The 17,497-nt window shown below is 43.4% G+C and overlaps 1 protein-coding gene across 4 annotated transcripts in view; it reads left to right on the top strand.

Annotated features, from left to right (window-relative positions):
* Positions 1–17,497, top strand: part of KIF16B (kinesin family member 16B) — a 279,324-nt gene that overhangs the window by 153,004 nt on the left and 108,823 nt on the right. For all 4 annotated transcript variants that reach the window (XM_059134083.1, XM_059134082.1, XM_059134084.1 and 1 more), the window contains exons 16-17: positions 4,047–4,129; positions 5,512–5,600. In XM_059134083.1, coding sequence (XP_058990066.1) covers positions 4,047–4,129; positions 5,512–5,600 — 172 coding nt within the window. The remainder of the gene's footprint in view (positions 1–4,046; positions 4,130–5,511; positions 5,601–17,497) is intronic.

Here is a 17,497-nt window from a genome sequence, read left to right as displayed (position 1 = left end):
GCTCTGAGATAATCTCAGAGAAGCTGTCATATATTTCAAGGAGGCTTAGATATGCTCCGAAAATTACAAACTAAGTGCATCAGAAAAGTCCATCTGCTGTGATTAATCATGTTAACCTCAGATCAAGGAGTAGTTCATAGTTAAAGAGAGTTTAAGATCTGAAGGAGCCTTAGAAAGTATCCAGTTTGATGACTAGAAAAGGAACTGAATTCTGGAGAGGTTAAGCTTAGCTTGCCCTTGGCCATATCAAAAGTTTGGGGCAAGGCATACGTTCTGGGTCTCATCCTTACACACAAGTGTTAGGTAGCTATGTACACTTACGTATGTTCATGTGTGTATATATGTTTTATATATATTTGTATTTTATATGTACATTTATGTTTTACATGTATTTATATGTATTTGAGAGTAAGTAGGTCTGTAGGTAAGTTGGTAGACAGACCGAGAGATTGATAGATGTCCCAGGTTTTTCTTCTAGAGCTTCATATTTCCACCTGCCAAAAGCGTCTCAGATTTATTATGTGTAAAACCAAGCTCACGATTTCTTTCCCACCCCAATGTCCGTCCTTTTCCAGTGTTCTTAATCTGTGTGAACAGTACCCTGTCCAACCTTATTCAAAGCCAAAACGCAGGAGCATCTCCTTCACCTCCCTTGTCCCCATATGTAGCCCATCATGGAGTCCTCTTAATCCTGTCCCCAAGTGTCTTCCTGGCTTGTTTATTTTCCTCCTTCCCTCCTCTCCAGTCCAGTGCTGAACCGCTGTTGCCTTTGACCTGGACACTTGCAGTTGCCTCCTACCTTGTTTATCTTCATCTATTCCTGCCCGCTTTGCTTCCTTCTTTTTTTTTTTTTTTTTTTAGATTTTTATTTATTTGACAGAGATCACAAGTAGGCAGAGAGGCAGGCAAAGAGAGAGGAAGGGAAGCAGGCTCCCTGCCGAGCAGAGAGCCTGATGTGGGGCTCGATCCCAGGACTCTGGGATCATGACCCGAGCCGAAGGCAGAGGCTTTAACCCACTGAGCCACCCAGGTGCCCCTGGTTCCTTCTTTAAACAGTTGAAGGAATCAACTTTCTGCCCAGACTCTCCTCTGCTCTCCTCTAATCATGTAATGCTGCTGCACAAAGCCCTTCACTGTCTTCCTCTGAAGCTACATGAAATAAAAGTTGCTTCACTGTATCTTGAAAAAGTCTATGTAGTCTGTTCCCTTAAGCTTCATCATGTGTACTGTTCTTCCCTGTTTCCTCTGCTGTAAGTATTTAACTGTCTTCACCGCCACCACCACTGCCTTCATCTTTAACTCCTAGAGGACCTTTACATAGCGCACTCCCTTGCTCCTCCTGCTTCATCCTCAGAGCTTGTCTTGGGCACCACTTCCCACCTCCCTCAGGGCCTCTGTCCCTAATCTCCACTATAATCAGCCTTCTTATGGCAGGGGATCTTTCATTCAGTTGTAGCTTTGCATCTGATTGTGGAGTGTTTTTTTTTTTGTTTGTTTGTTTTTTTGTTATTCACCTCTCCCTCCTACAAGGGCAAGGCATGTGTATGACTCTGTAGCATGTGGTCTGGTTCTTGAGGTGCTTGTTGAATGAATGAAGGAATTAACAGCAGCATAAGGTAAAAATGAAGCAAATGTTTTAAGTCACTAGGTTTGTTGAGTAAAGGAATCTAATGAAATAGAAGCCAGCCTTAACAGAACCTCTTCTTATATGCCAGGCAGTTTGTGTACCTTATTTAAATGGAAACAAGGAATGGTCATAGGTAGTTTTGTTTTCTTTTATAACTCTTACAGGGATTTTTATGTATATTTCATGCAAATACATGAGTGGCAAGATTATTTTCAGTGATTTAATATGATATGAAATATGTCTCTGAAATCCCATTCTCTTTTTCCATTAACATATTTTAGCAATTTTCAACCTGCATGGCTAGGCATTTGATTAAAAGGAAAAAAAAAGAATTGGATTAAATGTAATTAACACACTGAATGTGATTGCCTTATTAATCTCTAATTTCACTTTGAGAGCATTAAATATACGTATATCCTAGACATGGCTGCTTAACTTTTGACTTATTTGTATGCCACCCCTTTTTGAGCCGTGGTCATGAGAGGCATGGAAAGCACCTTTCTTAATTACAGCCGTGGTGCCTTTCCATAATTGGAAAATATACGAATGCAGTTTTACATGAGGGGGGATACATAGATTGTAAATTGGTTAGTATGCACTGCTGTCCATCTAAGTCTCCTGAAAGCTGTGTTCTTCTTTCCATATTGACTCCATTTCCACTGAATGATGACAACCACCACAACCGACCCTTCATTTGCTCCCTGGGGTTATGATCTAAACCCCTTCGGTTTCAGCCATGTTGAATTTGAAATTCTTTTGAAAACATGAAGGCATATATTGAGTAGGCAGGTGGATTACTGGTCTGAAGCCCTAAAGTAGCTCCCTACAGCTACGATATTACTTGCAATGTCCAGGTGGAAATAGTAGCCAAGGGCAGAGGTTGATGATACCTGTGGTCACCAAGAGGTGACGACAGGTATCAAGAGGTCACCAAGAGGTCACATGTCTAAAGCAGCTTAGGCGTTTTTGCCAAGGGGCAATAAGATCTACTGTACCATACCTTCTAAGTTTCAAAAAGAAATCAGAAACTCAGAGCTTTATGTGAAAACTGCAGATTTTTGCCAGTTGGCAGCTAGTAATTTCAGTTTTTAAAAGTTTCATGGGGTACACAAAACATCTATGAGCTGGAGATTTTCTCTGGCTATCATTTTGTGACTTTTGGTGCATGTTCCCCATCTCTCCAGGTCCTCGCGGTATGTTTCTCCGTCATCTGTCCAGTATCTATTCTTGCTGCTATTTCTGACGCCCTGCGTTTTGGGTGGACTTGACTCCCTCCTCTCCTGAAACATGACAGGGCTGTTCTCCTGCTAAGGCTTAGCCCTTCCCCATGGTTACCCCAAACTGGAACCATCTTCCCTGTCCTCTCGCTGCCATGTGAGACCCAGCTTTGCTGTGTCCCCACCTATGTCAGCCTTGCGTGTGTCACTCAGATGCTCAACACCTCTGCCATCTTGTGTGGTTCACTTCAGTGCAGGTGTGTCCTGTCTTACAAATAAGTTGCATTCTTTTTCTGGGCAAAGCCTGATCATGGGGCTGTCTTTCTGAGGTGTGGTAGACTCTCGGATAGGGTTGGGACCAGAGAACGCAGTGAATCTCTTCTGGAACATCGCTTCCCTTACTTAGGTGCCTCCAGTGACTAGGAGCTCACTGCCTTGCACGGCAGCCGGGCCAGCTCTGAACAGTTCTTAGCCATAGAGAGTGTTTGTTTGATTATTTGCTTAATCATGCTGAAATGTGCCCTCCACCTAACATTTTTGTTACCTTTGTTTTTTACATTGAATTCTTTTACCTCTTCTGCATTTTCCAAACAAGGAAGACCCTGGTCAGTCAAAGGGAGCCTTCCTCATATGTCTGATGTGGCCATCTAAATTTTAAGAGGCTTTTAACAAGAAGCAGTGTTTCCACATGGAAATAGACCCTACATGTACACAAGTTCTTTCCTGTTACGTTCTGAAGTTGATTTTAGTAGTGGTTCCTGGACTCCACCGATTTTGCCAATTTTTCCTTTGAAAGCACTTTCCTTTGGGATCTCTTCTTTTGTTGGCATTAATAAAGATTTCCCAAGTTTGAGACCATATGATTTGCTTGGTAGTACAGCATCACTTTGCAGGATGTATTTCTTTTTTTCTTCTCAAAATCAAGAGTATAATTATCTGGATATTAAGTTTTAAATCTTGTAATATAATGCTGGAATCCATTACTTCTGTCTTGGTAACATAAGTATTGTGACACTTGGCTGTAAAAATAAGAATATTTGCAGATTTAAAATTGGCTTATATAAGCAGACTTTGGAGACTAAGGCTTTCCCTTATTATTACTGTTTTATAGCACACTGGAAATTACATTTCAACTGTAAAATTCCACAATATGATGTTGTCAACCAACCAATTTGCTTACTTGTATTTTTGTATGTTCTTAGGTGCTGTGATACTATTGGGAAGAACCAATATGTTTCGCTTTAACCACCCTAAGGAGGCTGCCAAGCTCAGGGAGAAGAGGAAGGTAGGGAACCTAAAATCTCCAGGAGCCAGCTCTGATCCTGGTGGGGCTGGGGCTTGATTTTGATTTTCCGGAATCTGGAACCGGAAAAGTCGTTCTGTAGCATGCACTGATTTTAGGGAGCTGTTGCTCATTGGATGATTGGCTGATTGAGTAGGACAGCAAGCTGGTGAAGTCCAGAGCAGGAGAAATGGCTCCTTCTAGACCCTTCTCTTCACCCCTCCAGCCCCCAAAAGAGCTAGGCATTGTTTTTGCATTACGTAGAGAATGACTTCCACATGTGAGGATCTGTTTTAGGAGTTAACCTTATTTTCAACCACAGCGAATTGGACTTTTGGTTGGGGTGTGAATCAGAGAGGGGGTGTGTTTAAGACAGCTGTTGGATAGACACATCCGGAGAGCACTTGAAGTGTTGGGCAGGGGAGTTGAGTGGAGGACCTGAGAGAGAGGGGGAGATGAGAGAGAAATCTGTATGGGGACACTGTACTGTCCTCAGGCCGAGGAAAGTAGAGAGGACAGCTAACGTTTCTAGGAGCCAGGCACTGTATGAAACTTCTACACGTATTGCACTGCTTTATCTGCCCAGTGGCTATTCCTATCCCCATGTCACAGATGATCAAGATAAGCAACTGAGACTCACTTGTTCCCTCACCAGCAAGTGGTGAACCTGTGCTGCAGCCCTGACCTGCTGACCTTTAGTGTTTGCCCTTTACCCCGAGTCATATAGCCCCCTGCATGTCTACCTCCTTTCGTGAGGGCTGCCCGAGGGCGCCAGTGCCTTCGATGGGAAATAAGAAAGCTGCAAACCCCAGCCTTCTCTGGGGCTGCCAGTGAAGCCTCTTATCTCTTCTGGCCCAGGGTCTCCTTGAAGGGTCCCCTTTGGTTCACAGTTGCAGAGGGCAAGAGGGAGGAAAATATATTTGCCAGTACCTTTCCTTGGAAGCAAACAGGTTAAGCTCTTCCTTTTTGGGTCTCCCTCTACCTCCTCACCTTTCTCCCTCAGTTCATGTAGTGAGTGCTGCTGAGAACAGGACAGGGCTCCTGCCAGCAACGAGGGTGACCCTTCCCTCCACTTCCATGTGGTGTGGTCGTGGAGAGCCCCGTGGTGGTAAAGGTCCTGGCTAGCTTCGCCAGTCTGGACGTGTAGGGGCCCCGGGGGCCCTGCTGGGCTTAGCCGAGGCTTGGGTCTGAGTGGCATCCATCGCCCGGCTGTCCGTGATGTGCCGTCCTCGGATAGACCAGTTACGGTGCATGCTAATGGAGGGTGGGGGGTGGGTGGGTGTGTGTGCACCTCATTGCTTCTCACCAGGTGAAAGCAGCGAGTCCAGGGCGCTGGCCCTCTCTTCCCCGCTGAGGTAACCGCTCTGCCCTGTGTCTGCTCTTAGAGTGGCCTTCTGTCCTCCTTCAGCTTGTCCATGACTGACCTCTCCAAGTCCTGTGAGAACCTGTCCGCGGTCATGTTGTACAACCCGGGGTAAGTGAATGGCAGCGCCTCCTTCCCTGTGACTGTCACTGGTGTGTTTATTGTGCCAGCCCCACTCGAGTCACTCAATAAAAGTGAGGCTACTGCAGTCGCACCTCCATAGCAGATCAGCCTTTGTCATTTTCCATGTCACTCGCCAGCGCTTGCTCTGTACGTACATAATTGTACTTCACTGTAATCACGACATAAATGGGATTGTGTATTCGGATTTTTTGCTTCACATCATAAGAATCATTAGTGAGGACTGTTACAGACTTTGTCATCACTTTTGTCATTGTCTCATATTTTAGAATTGACTCTCTGATTACTCAGTGCATGATCTCCTGGTCTTAGGCACTTTCATTTCATTTTGTAAACTTCTTGTCATAACAGACAACTTTGATTTTTAGGGCATCGGGGAGTACGAGAATTTATACTCATTACTTACAGGCCCTGGGGGGACCCCTGAGGACACAAACAATCGTGTTTTAGATGGACTTCGTGTCTGGGTGGCCTTGGGCCGTCTGCTTGGCTAATGTGGTGACAGTGAAAATGCCTAAGAACAGGGAACTGGAAGAAAGGACTTTGGGGACTTTTCCAGTTTCATGAGGCCCTATAATTTTATCTTTCATGCAGTGAGAGTGTCCTAGAAAGCGGCAGAGGTAAATGCAAAAGCTAACTAAGTGAAATAAAATGGACAACAATGTCTTCTAGTATTGTCCTGTACTGAGGAGTGGCTGTGTGTCTGGTACTGCACTCAGCCTCTTACATCCACTATCTCATAATCCTCACCTTGACGCTGTCGTGGTTTGACATGTGGAGAATTTAACCTGGCTTGCCAGCCTGTGGTCTCAGTTAGAGCTGTGGTATGAGCATGCGCTACTGATTCCCGGCCCAGGCAGTGGCGCCTTCTCCAGCCAGGGGTGTAGTCACACCTGGGGCCAGTTCCACTGTCACCCTACCTCAGCTCAGTGGACATTGAACCAGGATGAGCTGCAGGGATCCCTCCTTAGCTCAGGTCCCTTCCCTGGTTTGTGGAAAGCCGGTGTACCTGCAAGGAATTTCTTCATTTTCACAGGAGTTTACAACTGGGAGGGACCTTTGTTTCTGGATTCCTGATTTTATAGGCAAGCTGAGGCCCAGATTGGACAATTTACTTGAGCCAAAACAAATAGACAAACAAAAACCCAAAGGGGGAAAAAATCAGCCCCCAGTTAATGCAATATCGTGACTGCAGGCTCCTGGGCCTCTCCCTCCCTCCAGAACTCATGCAAGCACAGGGCACGGTTAACTGGCTTTGTCTGTACGGGTCAGCTGTCGCCTGTGGCTACAGCGCTGTTGAGAGTGGCGCTCTTCAGATAAACTGGCCTTGAATAAGCCCTGTTGAGAAAGCACTCTGAGTGCCTGGGTTCTCGATGTTTTGGAAGGCACGTTTTGTCAGAGGTCCCTGATCCCTTACAGTCTGAGCAGCTGCCCATTACTGTGGCCGAGACAGAGTCATTCTTATCTTCACTGTGTTCAGGATCAAACGCAGGGCGTTAGCATTAATTTCAGTGTGAGGAGTCCTATCCGTCTGTTCAATACTGTTTGACAAAACATTCTGGAATGTGTAGCATGCTTGCTTGGAACCATCTCCCCAACCTGCACCCGGCCCCAGTCCTGGAATCCAGATACTAGCTTCACTGTCCTCGATCCTGGTGCCTTTTTACTTTGAAACCATTTGGAAATGCTAACATGGCTTTTCAGTGTCTTCGAAAACCCAAAAACTGACCTGCTGTCAGCTCACCTCTTGGAGACCCAGGGTCACCGACTGTGAGCCCCTCTCTTCCTTACATTTACAGATGGCAGCCAAATCCTTTCTTTTTCTCCTCCAAACATAGGTGGAGGTGTACTTAGTCCTCTTCAAAGTGATGCCACTTTTGGTGGTTTGCTGGTTTTTAAGTTACAACAGTTTCTCTCAATGTTTATGAAAGGTAGTTTAGAGTATCTAATTTTTCACCTTCAGAACTTTTCAGTGACTTTCCATGGTCTAAAAAAAAAAAATCCCACTTCCTAACTGGGTCAGTCAGGCCCCCCGCTGTGTGATCTGTCCTCTCAGTGCGTCTGTGTGCATGCTCTGGATTCCTGCCATTTCAGGGACCCTTTCCATTGTTCAGACTTCCTGGACTAGCCATGCCTTTGGGCCTTGTCTTTTGCCAGTTGCAGAGCCTGGTATGCGTTCTCAGGTGCACATACTTGTCCTTTAAAGCACAGTACCCAGGCCAGCTCCTCTGGAAGATGTCATCCAGTCAAGAGTCAGTGTTCCTTCCTCACTGTACATTCCTCCATTTTCATCATCCTGGTTTTGGTCTTCTGTATAAAGGACACTCATCAATCAACATGTCTTTTCTGTGTACCTTCTGTGGATGTGGGGCAGGGCTTTAGCCCAGGGGCACAGTTGCCAGCAGCCCCTACAGGGTCCCTTTATAGCTGGCCAGAGGAGAGAGGCAGTCACAGGTAATTTTACAAATAAGTGCAGAAAGGGAAAAGGAAATGAAATGTCTTGAGCAGTATTTGATGGCATGATCAGGGAGGGCTTTCTGAGGAGGGGACATTTAATCTAAGGCACTGAAGCCCCAGAAAGGTGGCGAGGGGAGAGTAGCTTGGATCTGGGTGGTAGCCTTAGAGATGGAATGTGGTGAAGTCAAGAATCATGCCCAGGTTTCAGATGTAAATAGCCGGACAGATGGTGTGTCCATTCCTAAGATGGGGAGGCGGGGAAGTCCAGTGTGGGCCGGCATGTGCACAAGAGTTTGGCTTGTGTGAGTGTCTTTCCTATTTGACTGGAAGTTTTTCGAGGTCAGAGGCTTGTCATATTAATTTCTGTATTTTAAAGTGTCATTCACATAATATGCTTAGTAAATGTTTAGCAAACAGATTAAGAGTGAAATTTTAGTAGGATACACAGATCCGTCTGGGAAAGGTTTTTCACCGATTTCTCTGGGTATGGATGTTCCAAATGGTGGAAAATGGCTTATTCTGTAAAGGAAGGTGTTTTTGTCACATGGGTCAATTCCTAACTGACACTGCAGTTATTTGAATAATCTCAAGGTCACGTTCAAGATCCTCAAGCAGAAAAATGAGAAGATGGTCTCGTGATGAAATTAATTAGACCACGGCAATCAGAGAATTCAAGTGAGAACAGCATCTGTGTTAGATTGCCTTGCAGTTGGCTGAGGAGATGGTTCTAGATGCATTTGATGCTGCCGTTCAGAGGCACATTTTGTCTCTGCTACCCCTGCAGTACTCATTTGTAAAAACTCAAATTAAAATTATTCCATACTTCACCAGCCTGACTTCATGCTCCCTCACGTCTAGCCCCCCCTCAACTTGCCACCTGCTATAGAGAATGATTGCCCATGAATTAAAACGTAATTGGAGAAAAATTTCCTCCTCTGATTTACGGGTGTCACGAGGTGTCTGCTCCAGCATCTTGACAAAATGAGGCAGAAATAAAGTATCGCCATGTTGTTTATACCTTTTTTGAGGTTACAGGTGTAAATATTCTTGGCCTAAATTGAGTACCACGCGGTAAACTGGAAGACCATTGAAAGAAATATGTTTGCTACTTGGACCCTGGCTACATAGTTCCTTAAATCTAGTAATAAGCTGCTTGGTCACAAAAGCATGTTAGTTTCTCAGGATGGAAAAGTAGCACTGAGGTGCTTTCACAGATCTGCATGTACTTACTGAGAGTCTTCTGTGTGGAGAACCTTTACATGTCAGATGCATGTTCTCTCTGCCCGGGAGAATGGGCACATGCCCATGAACCCATTCTGAGCCAAGGCCAGGCAGTATGTGATTCAGGGTGGAGAGTGGTGGTGTAAACAGCCCACCCTGGGGAGGTCTTCACGGAGTGCCTTCTGATGTGTTGGGTAATTTAGAAGGTGAGAGACTTGCAGAGACTCTTTCTTCACGTGGAGATCGCCTCCAGCCAGCATTGTGGAATCTGAGTCCTAAGCCTAGTTCACAGGAGCCGTTTTTGTCTTCAACGCAATTGTCCCTATCATAACATTTCCCCTAGTTTCTACCTTGTTTAGCCTACTCTCAATGCCATAGTCACACCCAGCCTGGAATAAATAGCCAGAGCCCATCTCCAGAGAAGGGTGGTATGGGAAGGGGCTAGCAGTGGTTATAAGGATCCCAAGTGAATATCAGCTGGAAGCCCTGGTCTTTCTTCTCTGTAGTTGAGGACATGACACTGTTGGAGGTAGTACTGCCTCAACTTGGAGGACAAAGTGGGGAAGAATATTAACCAAAGAGTTGGCCTAAACCCCCACCCCTTAGGAATCGAAATCATTCCCCTCAGTTCTGGAGAATTCTCTCCATGTGTCATGTTTTTATAAATTCTGATTAGCATGTCCAGAACAAATGACCGTGATGAAGATATATGGCCCCAAATGTGATGGAGAATTATTTTCTATATACTTATAAGCATTTGGTAGCTCATTTCCTTACTCTGTTTTACATTGTGACAACATACACTTAACATAAAATTTACTGCCTTACCCATCTTTAAGTGTATCGTTCAGTAGTGTTAAGTGCATTCACACTATCATGCCAGCCAGTCTCTGGAACTCTTTATTCTCTGGCCCATTAAAACAATAGCTCCTATTCCCTCTGTCTCCCAAGCCCAGGGAATCACCATTTTAGTTTCTGTTTTCAGAAATTTGACTACCTTAGGTACCTTAAGTAAGTAGACTCCTACAGCATTTGTATTTTTGTGTGTGGCCTATTTCACTGAGCATAATGTCTTCAAAGTTCATCCCTGTTATAGCCTGTGTGAGAACTTCCTCCTTCCTTTTTAAGGCTGAATCACATTCCATTGTACCTATACACCACATCTGGTTTATTTATTCATCTGTTTATGGACACTTGGATTGCTTCTACCCTTTGGCTGATGTGGATAATGGTGACATGAACATGGGTGTGCAAATATCTGTTTGAGTCCCTGCTTTCAGTTCTTTTGGGAGTATACCCAGAAGTGGAATTGTTGGGTCGTATGGTTCATCTGTTTTTAGTTTTTTGAGAAACTGCCATCCTGTTTTCCACAGCACCTATACCATTTTACGATCCCACCCACAGCACCCAAGGGTTCCAATTTCTCCACATCATAGCCAACACTTGTTTCCTGTTGTGTGTGTGTGTGTGTGTATGTGTGTGTGTATTTTAAATAATGGCCATCATAATGAGTATGAGGGGTATATCACTATGGTGTTGTTGTTTGGTTTTTTTTCCATTCTTTTTTTCCTTCCATTTTTTCCCCAGAATGTCCAATCTAGAAAATACTGTCTGGAAATAAAGAAGAAAGATCTCAAAATTCAGTTTCCCTTCCCCCCAAAAGTATAGTAAATAAATGATGAACATAAATCTAACATGGATTGACTTCCTGATGACCTCTCTCAAGCACTGCCAAGTTCATTTTAATCAGATCATTGATGGTAGGCATCCAAGTAGCTTTGCTAGCCAAGGAGAGAGATTGGTCATCTTTGCATTGAGAGGGGTCACTCTGGCAGCGGAGTAACAGGGACACCAGGGAAGCTACAGGAAGGACGCATAGGCAAGGGCTTGAACTGAGGTAGCAGTTAAAGTTACCTAAATGAAGAGATGGGCTCCAAAGCCATTTGGGACAGGAAGTCTTGAAGCCTAGCTGATAAATTGGGTATGAGAAGTAAAGAGATTGTCCTCTGTTTTTTGGCGTAGGTAATTGGTTGGGGGTTGTGTGCTACCCAGCAGAAGTACACACGCACAGGAAGGAAGAGCAAGTTGTCAGGAGGCAGGGAGAATAATGAGCACGACCTTGAAACACCGGGCCCCAGGCCTTGAACTCTCTCCTATAAGTGACTGTGCATTTGAGTACTCTGTCAACCACCATGTACCCCCTGGGCAAAGCTGGAGTCCGTGTGGCCTGTCAAAACCCCAGGGTGAAGGTGGTTTCCCCTGTTGAGTGAAATCAATGTTCATAAGTTCTGCCACTTTTTCCTCATCCATTTAGCTACTGTTTGAGGGCCCATCATTTGTCCAGCCCTGTACTGGGACTCCAGTGAGTAAGACAGATTGGTGTTCAGTCACCTTGGAGCATGATGGATTGCACAGGCAAGACCTTGGTAAAAAGCCTATCCGAAATCTGCACACCAGGAGCGATTGTCTTTTGCACATGCCAAACTAGGATTCCTGGGGTGCCTTGAAATTAGGAAAAGCTGTGCAGTGCTGCCCAGACCTGTCCCCTCGCAGTGTGCTGCATCTCACTGCAGCAAGTCCTAGTCACAGAGTTCTCTGATCAGCAGGTGGCCAAGCCCAGTGATTAGCACAGAGTTTCGTGTCCCCTGTCTAATCAGCAATCCAGAAATACTACTCAGCCATTTAAAAAAAGGGGAATTCTGCCATTGTGACAACACAGATGGACCTTGAGGGCATTACGTATGCTAAGGGAAATCAGTCAGGAAGAGAAAGACAACTACCTATGATTTCACTTATATGTAGAATCTAAAGAAATGAATCAACCAAAGCCAAACAAAACAACCCAAGCTCATAGATGCAGTGAACAGATTGGTCGTTGCCAGAGGGGAGGAGGGTGAAGTGGGTGAAGGTGGCCAAAAGGTACAAACTCCCAGTTATAAAATAAATAACGTAATACATAGTAGCATAGAGTGGGGTGACTGTGGTTAATATTGTATGGCTTATTTCAAAGTCTGTAAGTCGATATGAAAAGGTCTCATCACAAGAAGAAATTTTTTTTGTAGCTATGGTGATGGATGGTAACTAGACTTAATTGTGGTGATCATTTTGTAGTGTCTACAAATATAGAATTACATGTTTACCTGAAGCTAATATGCTATATGTCAATTATATCTCAGTTTAAAAAAATAATAAAATAAATGGCCAACATGGTTAATACCTGAAGAGTAGTAAATGCTGGAGCGCCATCAGGTTGACTGTCACGGCCCTGATGGTGATTCCTGACTTCATTTATGCAGTGGCATAGGACAGACTCATTGACCTGTCCTTGGAAACCTGTCCCAGCCTTAATTAAGTCACCCCTCCTCAGCCCTTCGCAGTGACCTCTTCTTTCTCTAAGACCTCTCTGCTTCCCAGCGTTTGGCTTGGCCCCTCAGTTCCCTGTGTGATTACTTCTAAGCCCCAGCACAGTCATCCATGACTTTGTTCTCTAACATTGTCTTCTGTTACTTTCCCCCTTGAACTCTATGCTTCAGTGTAAGTGGATGAAACGTCTTCACAGTTCTCTTCAGTTCAAGCCTATGTGTAAAGCCTGTCCATTAAACCATTACTAAAACCTCCACACTCCTTCCCTTGGCCAGTACTCTTCGTCTTTCGAGAATGAGTATCAGAATTGTCTCCTCAAGAGGCAGCCTGTGCACCTGTGATTTGAGCTAACTGCTTCTCTATTCTATTCCAGGCATTTTGTGCGTACTTTGATCATACAGTCTTTCTAAATCAATTTAACTGATGTTTATGGCTGCTTTCCCAGTAGGCTTCTTGTGGGCAGGGACTGTTCCTTACTCATCTTTTAATCTCCAGAAGCTCCCACTTAGTGGACACTTAAGAGATGTTTATTGAGCTGTCCATTTTGGCCAACAGACGTGCTCCCAGCGCGAAGGATGGGTCTGCTCCTAGGTCTTCACATGCCCCATGCTTCAGATGGGTCCTCTCAACGTTGTAGTATCTGCACTTTTTAACTGGCCCCTAAAACTTTTTTGCATTTTTTGTTCATACAGGTATACTTTTTTTGTGGCTTTCTTAACGGGTGAAAGTGAACATATCTCTTGGTTTTTTTGGTATTGTATAGACTTGACTTTTTCTTTTTCTTTCTTTTTTTTAAAATTTTTTGCAGTAGACTAAAAATTACTGCTTAGTATTCAGTTCCTCTTAGAGCAATGTCCTCTGGAAGAAGTATGTCTGGTTTGTAGATTATCGTATGCAGTAAGAACCAACTAACCTTGGAAGCAACCAGTTCTTTTTTCGTTGTTCAACAGGTCATGTACTAATTCTTCATATAGCCTCTGTCTGAAAAACCCTGTGCTCTAAATCATAGTAAGATTTGGAGTTTTTGAAACTGAAGTCCTTGCTGCCCAAGAATATTTTATTAGTCAAAGTGGGCACATAAAGTTGAGTGTATCATTTCTAACAGAGTTTTGGAACTTACTGCTGGCCTGTATCTCAAGCTCCCTGGAAACCAGGATTTGTATACACACATGCGTGGTACTTGGTGCCAAAGAAATTTTGGATGAGGCAAAGCAGCCTGGTGACTTCCTTTGGGAGTTAGTTCCACTTTGGAGTAGTGCCCAGCTGGGGTCTTTGCCAGGAAATAATTTTGCTGCAGAGGAAACATTCCTCCTCGACCGGCACAGTCTTTATGAAGAAAGCAAGCCCGCTGCTTAGGCATCCTCTGTCTTGCTCTGAGACTGCAAACAGACAGCTAATTTGGCAGGTTGTGGAAGCTTTCACAGCTTCTTGAAAGTGCCCTAAGCAAAATTATATACATTCCAAATTCATTTCAGTCTTGAAAATAAAGGAAGAAATTTTCACTTGTGCATTAACATCCTTTAAGCACTAACGAGTGGTGGGTTGATTTAAATGGATATATTTGAATAATTAAATTCTGAAGAGGAGAAACATCTGGGTTTCAAATCCATTTGGACCCCAAAATATTAAAGTAAAAAATCAGACATGTATTTGGCAAGCCATCCAAGGAGCATGATGGACTGTGGCATTCAGAGCTGAGAATTGGCCGGCATCTGGGGCACCTTGGATCTCAGTAGCTACGAAACGCTTGTAAGTAAGGATGGTCTGTAGTCCTCAACAATCAAGGGGTGAAAATGGAGGAGGGGTAATTATTCTTAACCTAGCTTTCTATTTTAATATGTTCAGTTTGGAGAATTTAGAAATTACAAACAAGCAAAAAAGAACTTATACATAGTCAACATGTCACTGTATATTCTAATCTGTACCTCTGTCCTATCATGTAGCCACCTCTCCATCTTTCTTTCTCTGTATGTGCGTGGGCACATACGTGTATACTCGCTTATACACAGACACACACTCATACTTACATATTAAATGTGGTCTTTTACCAAGATGAGTTCATATTGGACTTATTTTTTTTTTACACTTGTTTACCTTTTCCTTTTGTAAGTATTTCCTACATTATTTTAATGTCCATGTGATATGGCATTCTGTGGGCATTTTGTAACTTATCAGTAGGCATCTCATTGTCTAGTTTTAAGCCATCGCAAGCAATGGGGGGTGAACATATTTGTAGCTAAATCTTTGTGTTTATTCATGATTACTTCCTCAGGAGGTAAAAAAGTAGAGATTACTAGTCCAGAAATATAAATTGTTTTAAGGCTCTTGATACATGTTCACGAATTGTTCTATGGAATGGTTGCACACATCACCACCATTTTCCACCAATACTTTTTGAGAATTTTAATTGCATGCCAACTGGAGAGGGATCTTCTTAAAGTGTAGACTCTACCACTATGAGTACACCCTCCTGGATGGAGCTCTAGGCTATGTTCACAGGACCAGGATTCTGGAGAATCCTGCTAACAATGGCTCTCTCTGGAAGCACGTCCTGGGCCCTGGGCATTCTGACCATCATCAAGGATTCATCAGGGACCTGGTATGTCCTGTACTGAGTTCCATGCTCTTTTAGGACGCTGTTTGTGCTTAGCTTCAGCCTTCCTGGTCCTTCCTAATGAAGAGTAGGTTTGACATCTCAGAATGTAAAGCTGGAAGGAACTAGATTGTGAATGAAGAGTTCTGGGATTTGGATCAAAAACTCCGGAGGCATCAAGATGGCAGTGAGGACTTCTCACTGGCCAAAAACAATTATGTGGAAAGAAGGTACAGTTGATTCTTGAACAACGGGGGTTGATCTTTGAACTACAGGTGTCCATTTATATGTAGATTTTTCGATAAATACAGTATATGACTGTACTTAAGATGTACTTAATATTTTCTCTAATATTAAGTTAAATATTAAATATTAAGATGTACTTATTATTTTCTTTAGCTTACTTATTGTAGGAATACTGTATATAATACTTCGTAACATTCAAAATGTATGTTAATTGACTATGTCATCAGTAAGGCTTCAGGTCAACAGGAGGCTCTTAAGATTTTGGGGAGCGAAAAGTTAAACATTTTCAGCTGTGTGAGGGGTTGGTGCCCCACCCCCTGCTTTGCCAAGGGCCATCTTATTTTATTTTCCTTCCTGTCTCCCACCCTTCCCTGTTTCTGCCTTATGCTCTCCTTCCCCATTTCCTGCCTTCAATGGAAACAATAAATGTGTCACATTAGGGAGAAAGTAAGGAGACATCAGTCACAGGGTCATGTCCTATCCTGTGTTGAGCCTTCACCTCACTGTGGATGACTGACTGTAAGCTTCCAGAAAATGGGCACAGAAGCTAATTTGTTGTTCACTCAGTGCCTAGCATAGCACCTGGAACTTAACAGACATCTAATAAATATGAATGAAGTGAATTTATTTCCCCCCACTTAATTGTACCAGTGTACAAGGGGCTTAAGAACCGGAATCTGGTCATGGCTGACATACTGTTGATGGGATTTGCACCTTCAGGTGAGTCCATGGTCTCCGGGGCACATCCTGGGAGAAAAGGTCATATTGCCTATGATTGCAGTACCCTGCTAGCTCTGCCCTTCTCCTCACTTCCCAGGACTGTATCTGTTCTTTATCTATTTTTCTCTTGCTGACCTTGAGTGTGGAAGTTTTATACATGTAGTTGGCAATATTTATGTTGCTGGTGGTTTGGTAGTTAGCCTGAGTTTCTTTGATGGTTATTTACAGTGTTTGTCTCTGCAGTTTATTTTATCGGGCTTTGCCATTTTTCAAAAGTTTGCTTTGCTGCATGGCTGATTTCTCCTCCATTTTTTGGTCTTCATTGTCTTGCTTTTTTATGGACCATTTACTAACTTTAAAGTTGCTGTAGAGTGCCTTAAATAGCTTGTTAAGATACAGTCTTGGAGAACATGTGATAAAAGCAACTGAAAGCAGTAGGCTTCTTCTCTCCATTAATGGAGATTAGTGTTAATTACTGACTTTTTCCTCCCTGTTTTCTTTTTTGTCCTTGAATGATATTTCACTGTGAGCCTCTTAAGGCGATGAGCTTCCTGTGTTTTCTGTTTCCAAAGTTTGCAGAAATGCAATGATGAACTACAGATGAGGTGTAGAATTAAAAAAAAAAAAACAAAAAACAGTCTGTCTTTATTTGTGTTATCTGAGGAGTGGGCTACATTTCTGCCTCCTTCATTTTATAATTGCACAGTCGAAAGCTGAACTATAAAGGTCACCTGAGGAAATGAGGCTTTTCCTACTGAAATGATGAATGGTGGTTATGGTCAAGGATGGAAGATAGCAGATTTCCTCTTTGTGCCTAATGACAGTATGGTTTTCCTTTGATGTAATGTATTGTATTACTTGAATACACACCATGAGCTGTCTGTAATTTGTTAGCTCATTTGATGAGAGCTTGTTGCTGGTTTAGTCAAGGGTTCTAGTTGTGAAGATCTGTTCTTGCTTCTGGCTCTTTGCCTATGCTGTTTCCTTCTCCTGAAACACTTGTCCGTCCATATGTCCACCAACTCCACATGTGGACAAAGCCTACATAGTCTCTAAGATCCCAGTTTAAATGTTGCTTCTTCATAAAGGCCTTACCACCTTCCACCCAATTTCATCTCCTTGACTGTTCACTCAGAGCATCCTCTGTCTTTCCTTTGTAGCCCTTGGAAGGTGATAATTTTGTCTCTTGGTCTATAGATTTAATGGTAAGTGAAAGGGTCTGACTTTCTTAATACTGTATCTCTGCTCCTCAGTAGGTGTTTGAGAA

Source organism: Mustela lutreola, chromosome 9 (genome assembly GCF_030435805.1).
Source record: "Mustela lutreola isolate mMusLut2 chromosome 9, mMusLut2.pri, whole genome shotgun sequence".
NCBI lineage: Eukaryota > Metazoa > Chordata > Mammalia > Carnivora > Mustelidae > Mustela > Mustela lutreola.
This window is presented reverse-complemented; position numbering and strand designations above follow the sequence as displayed.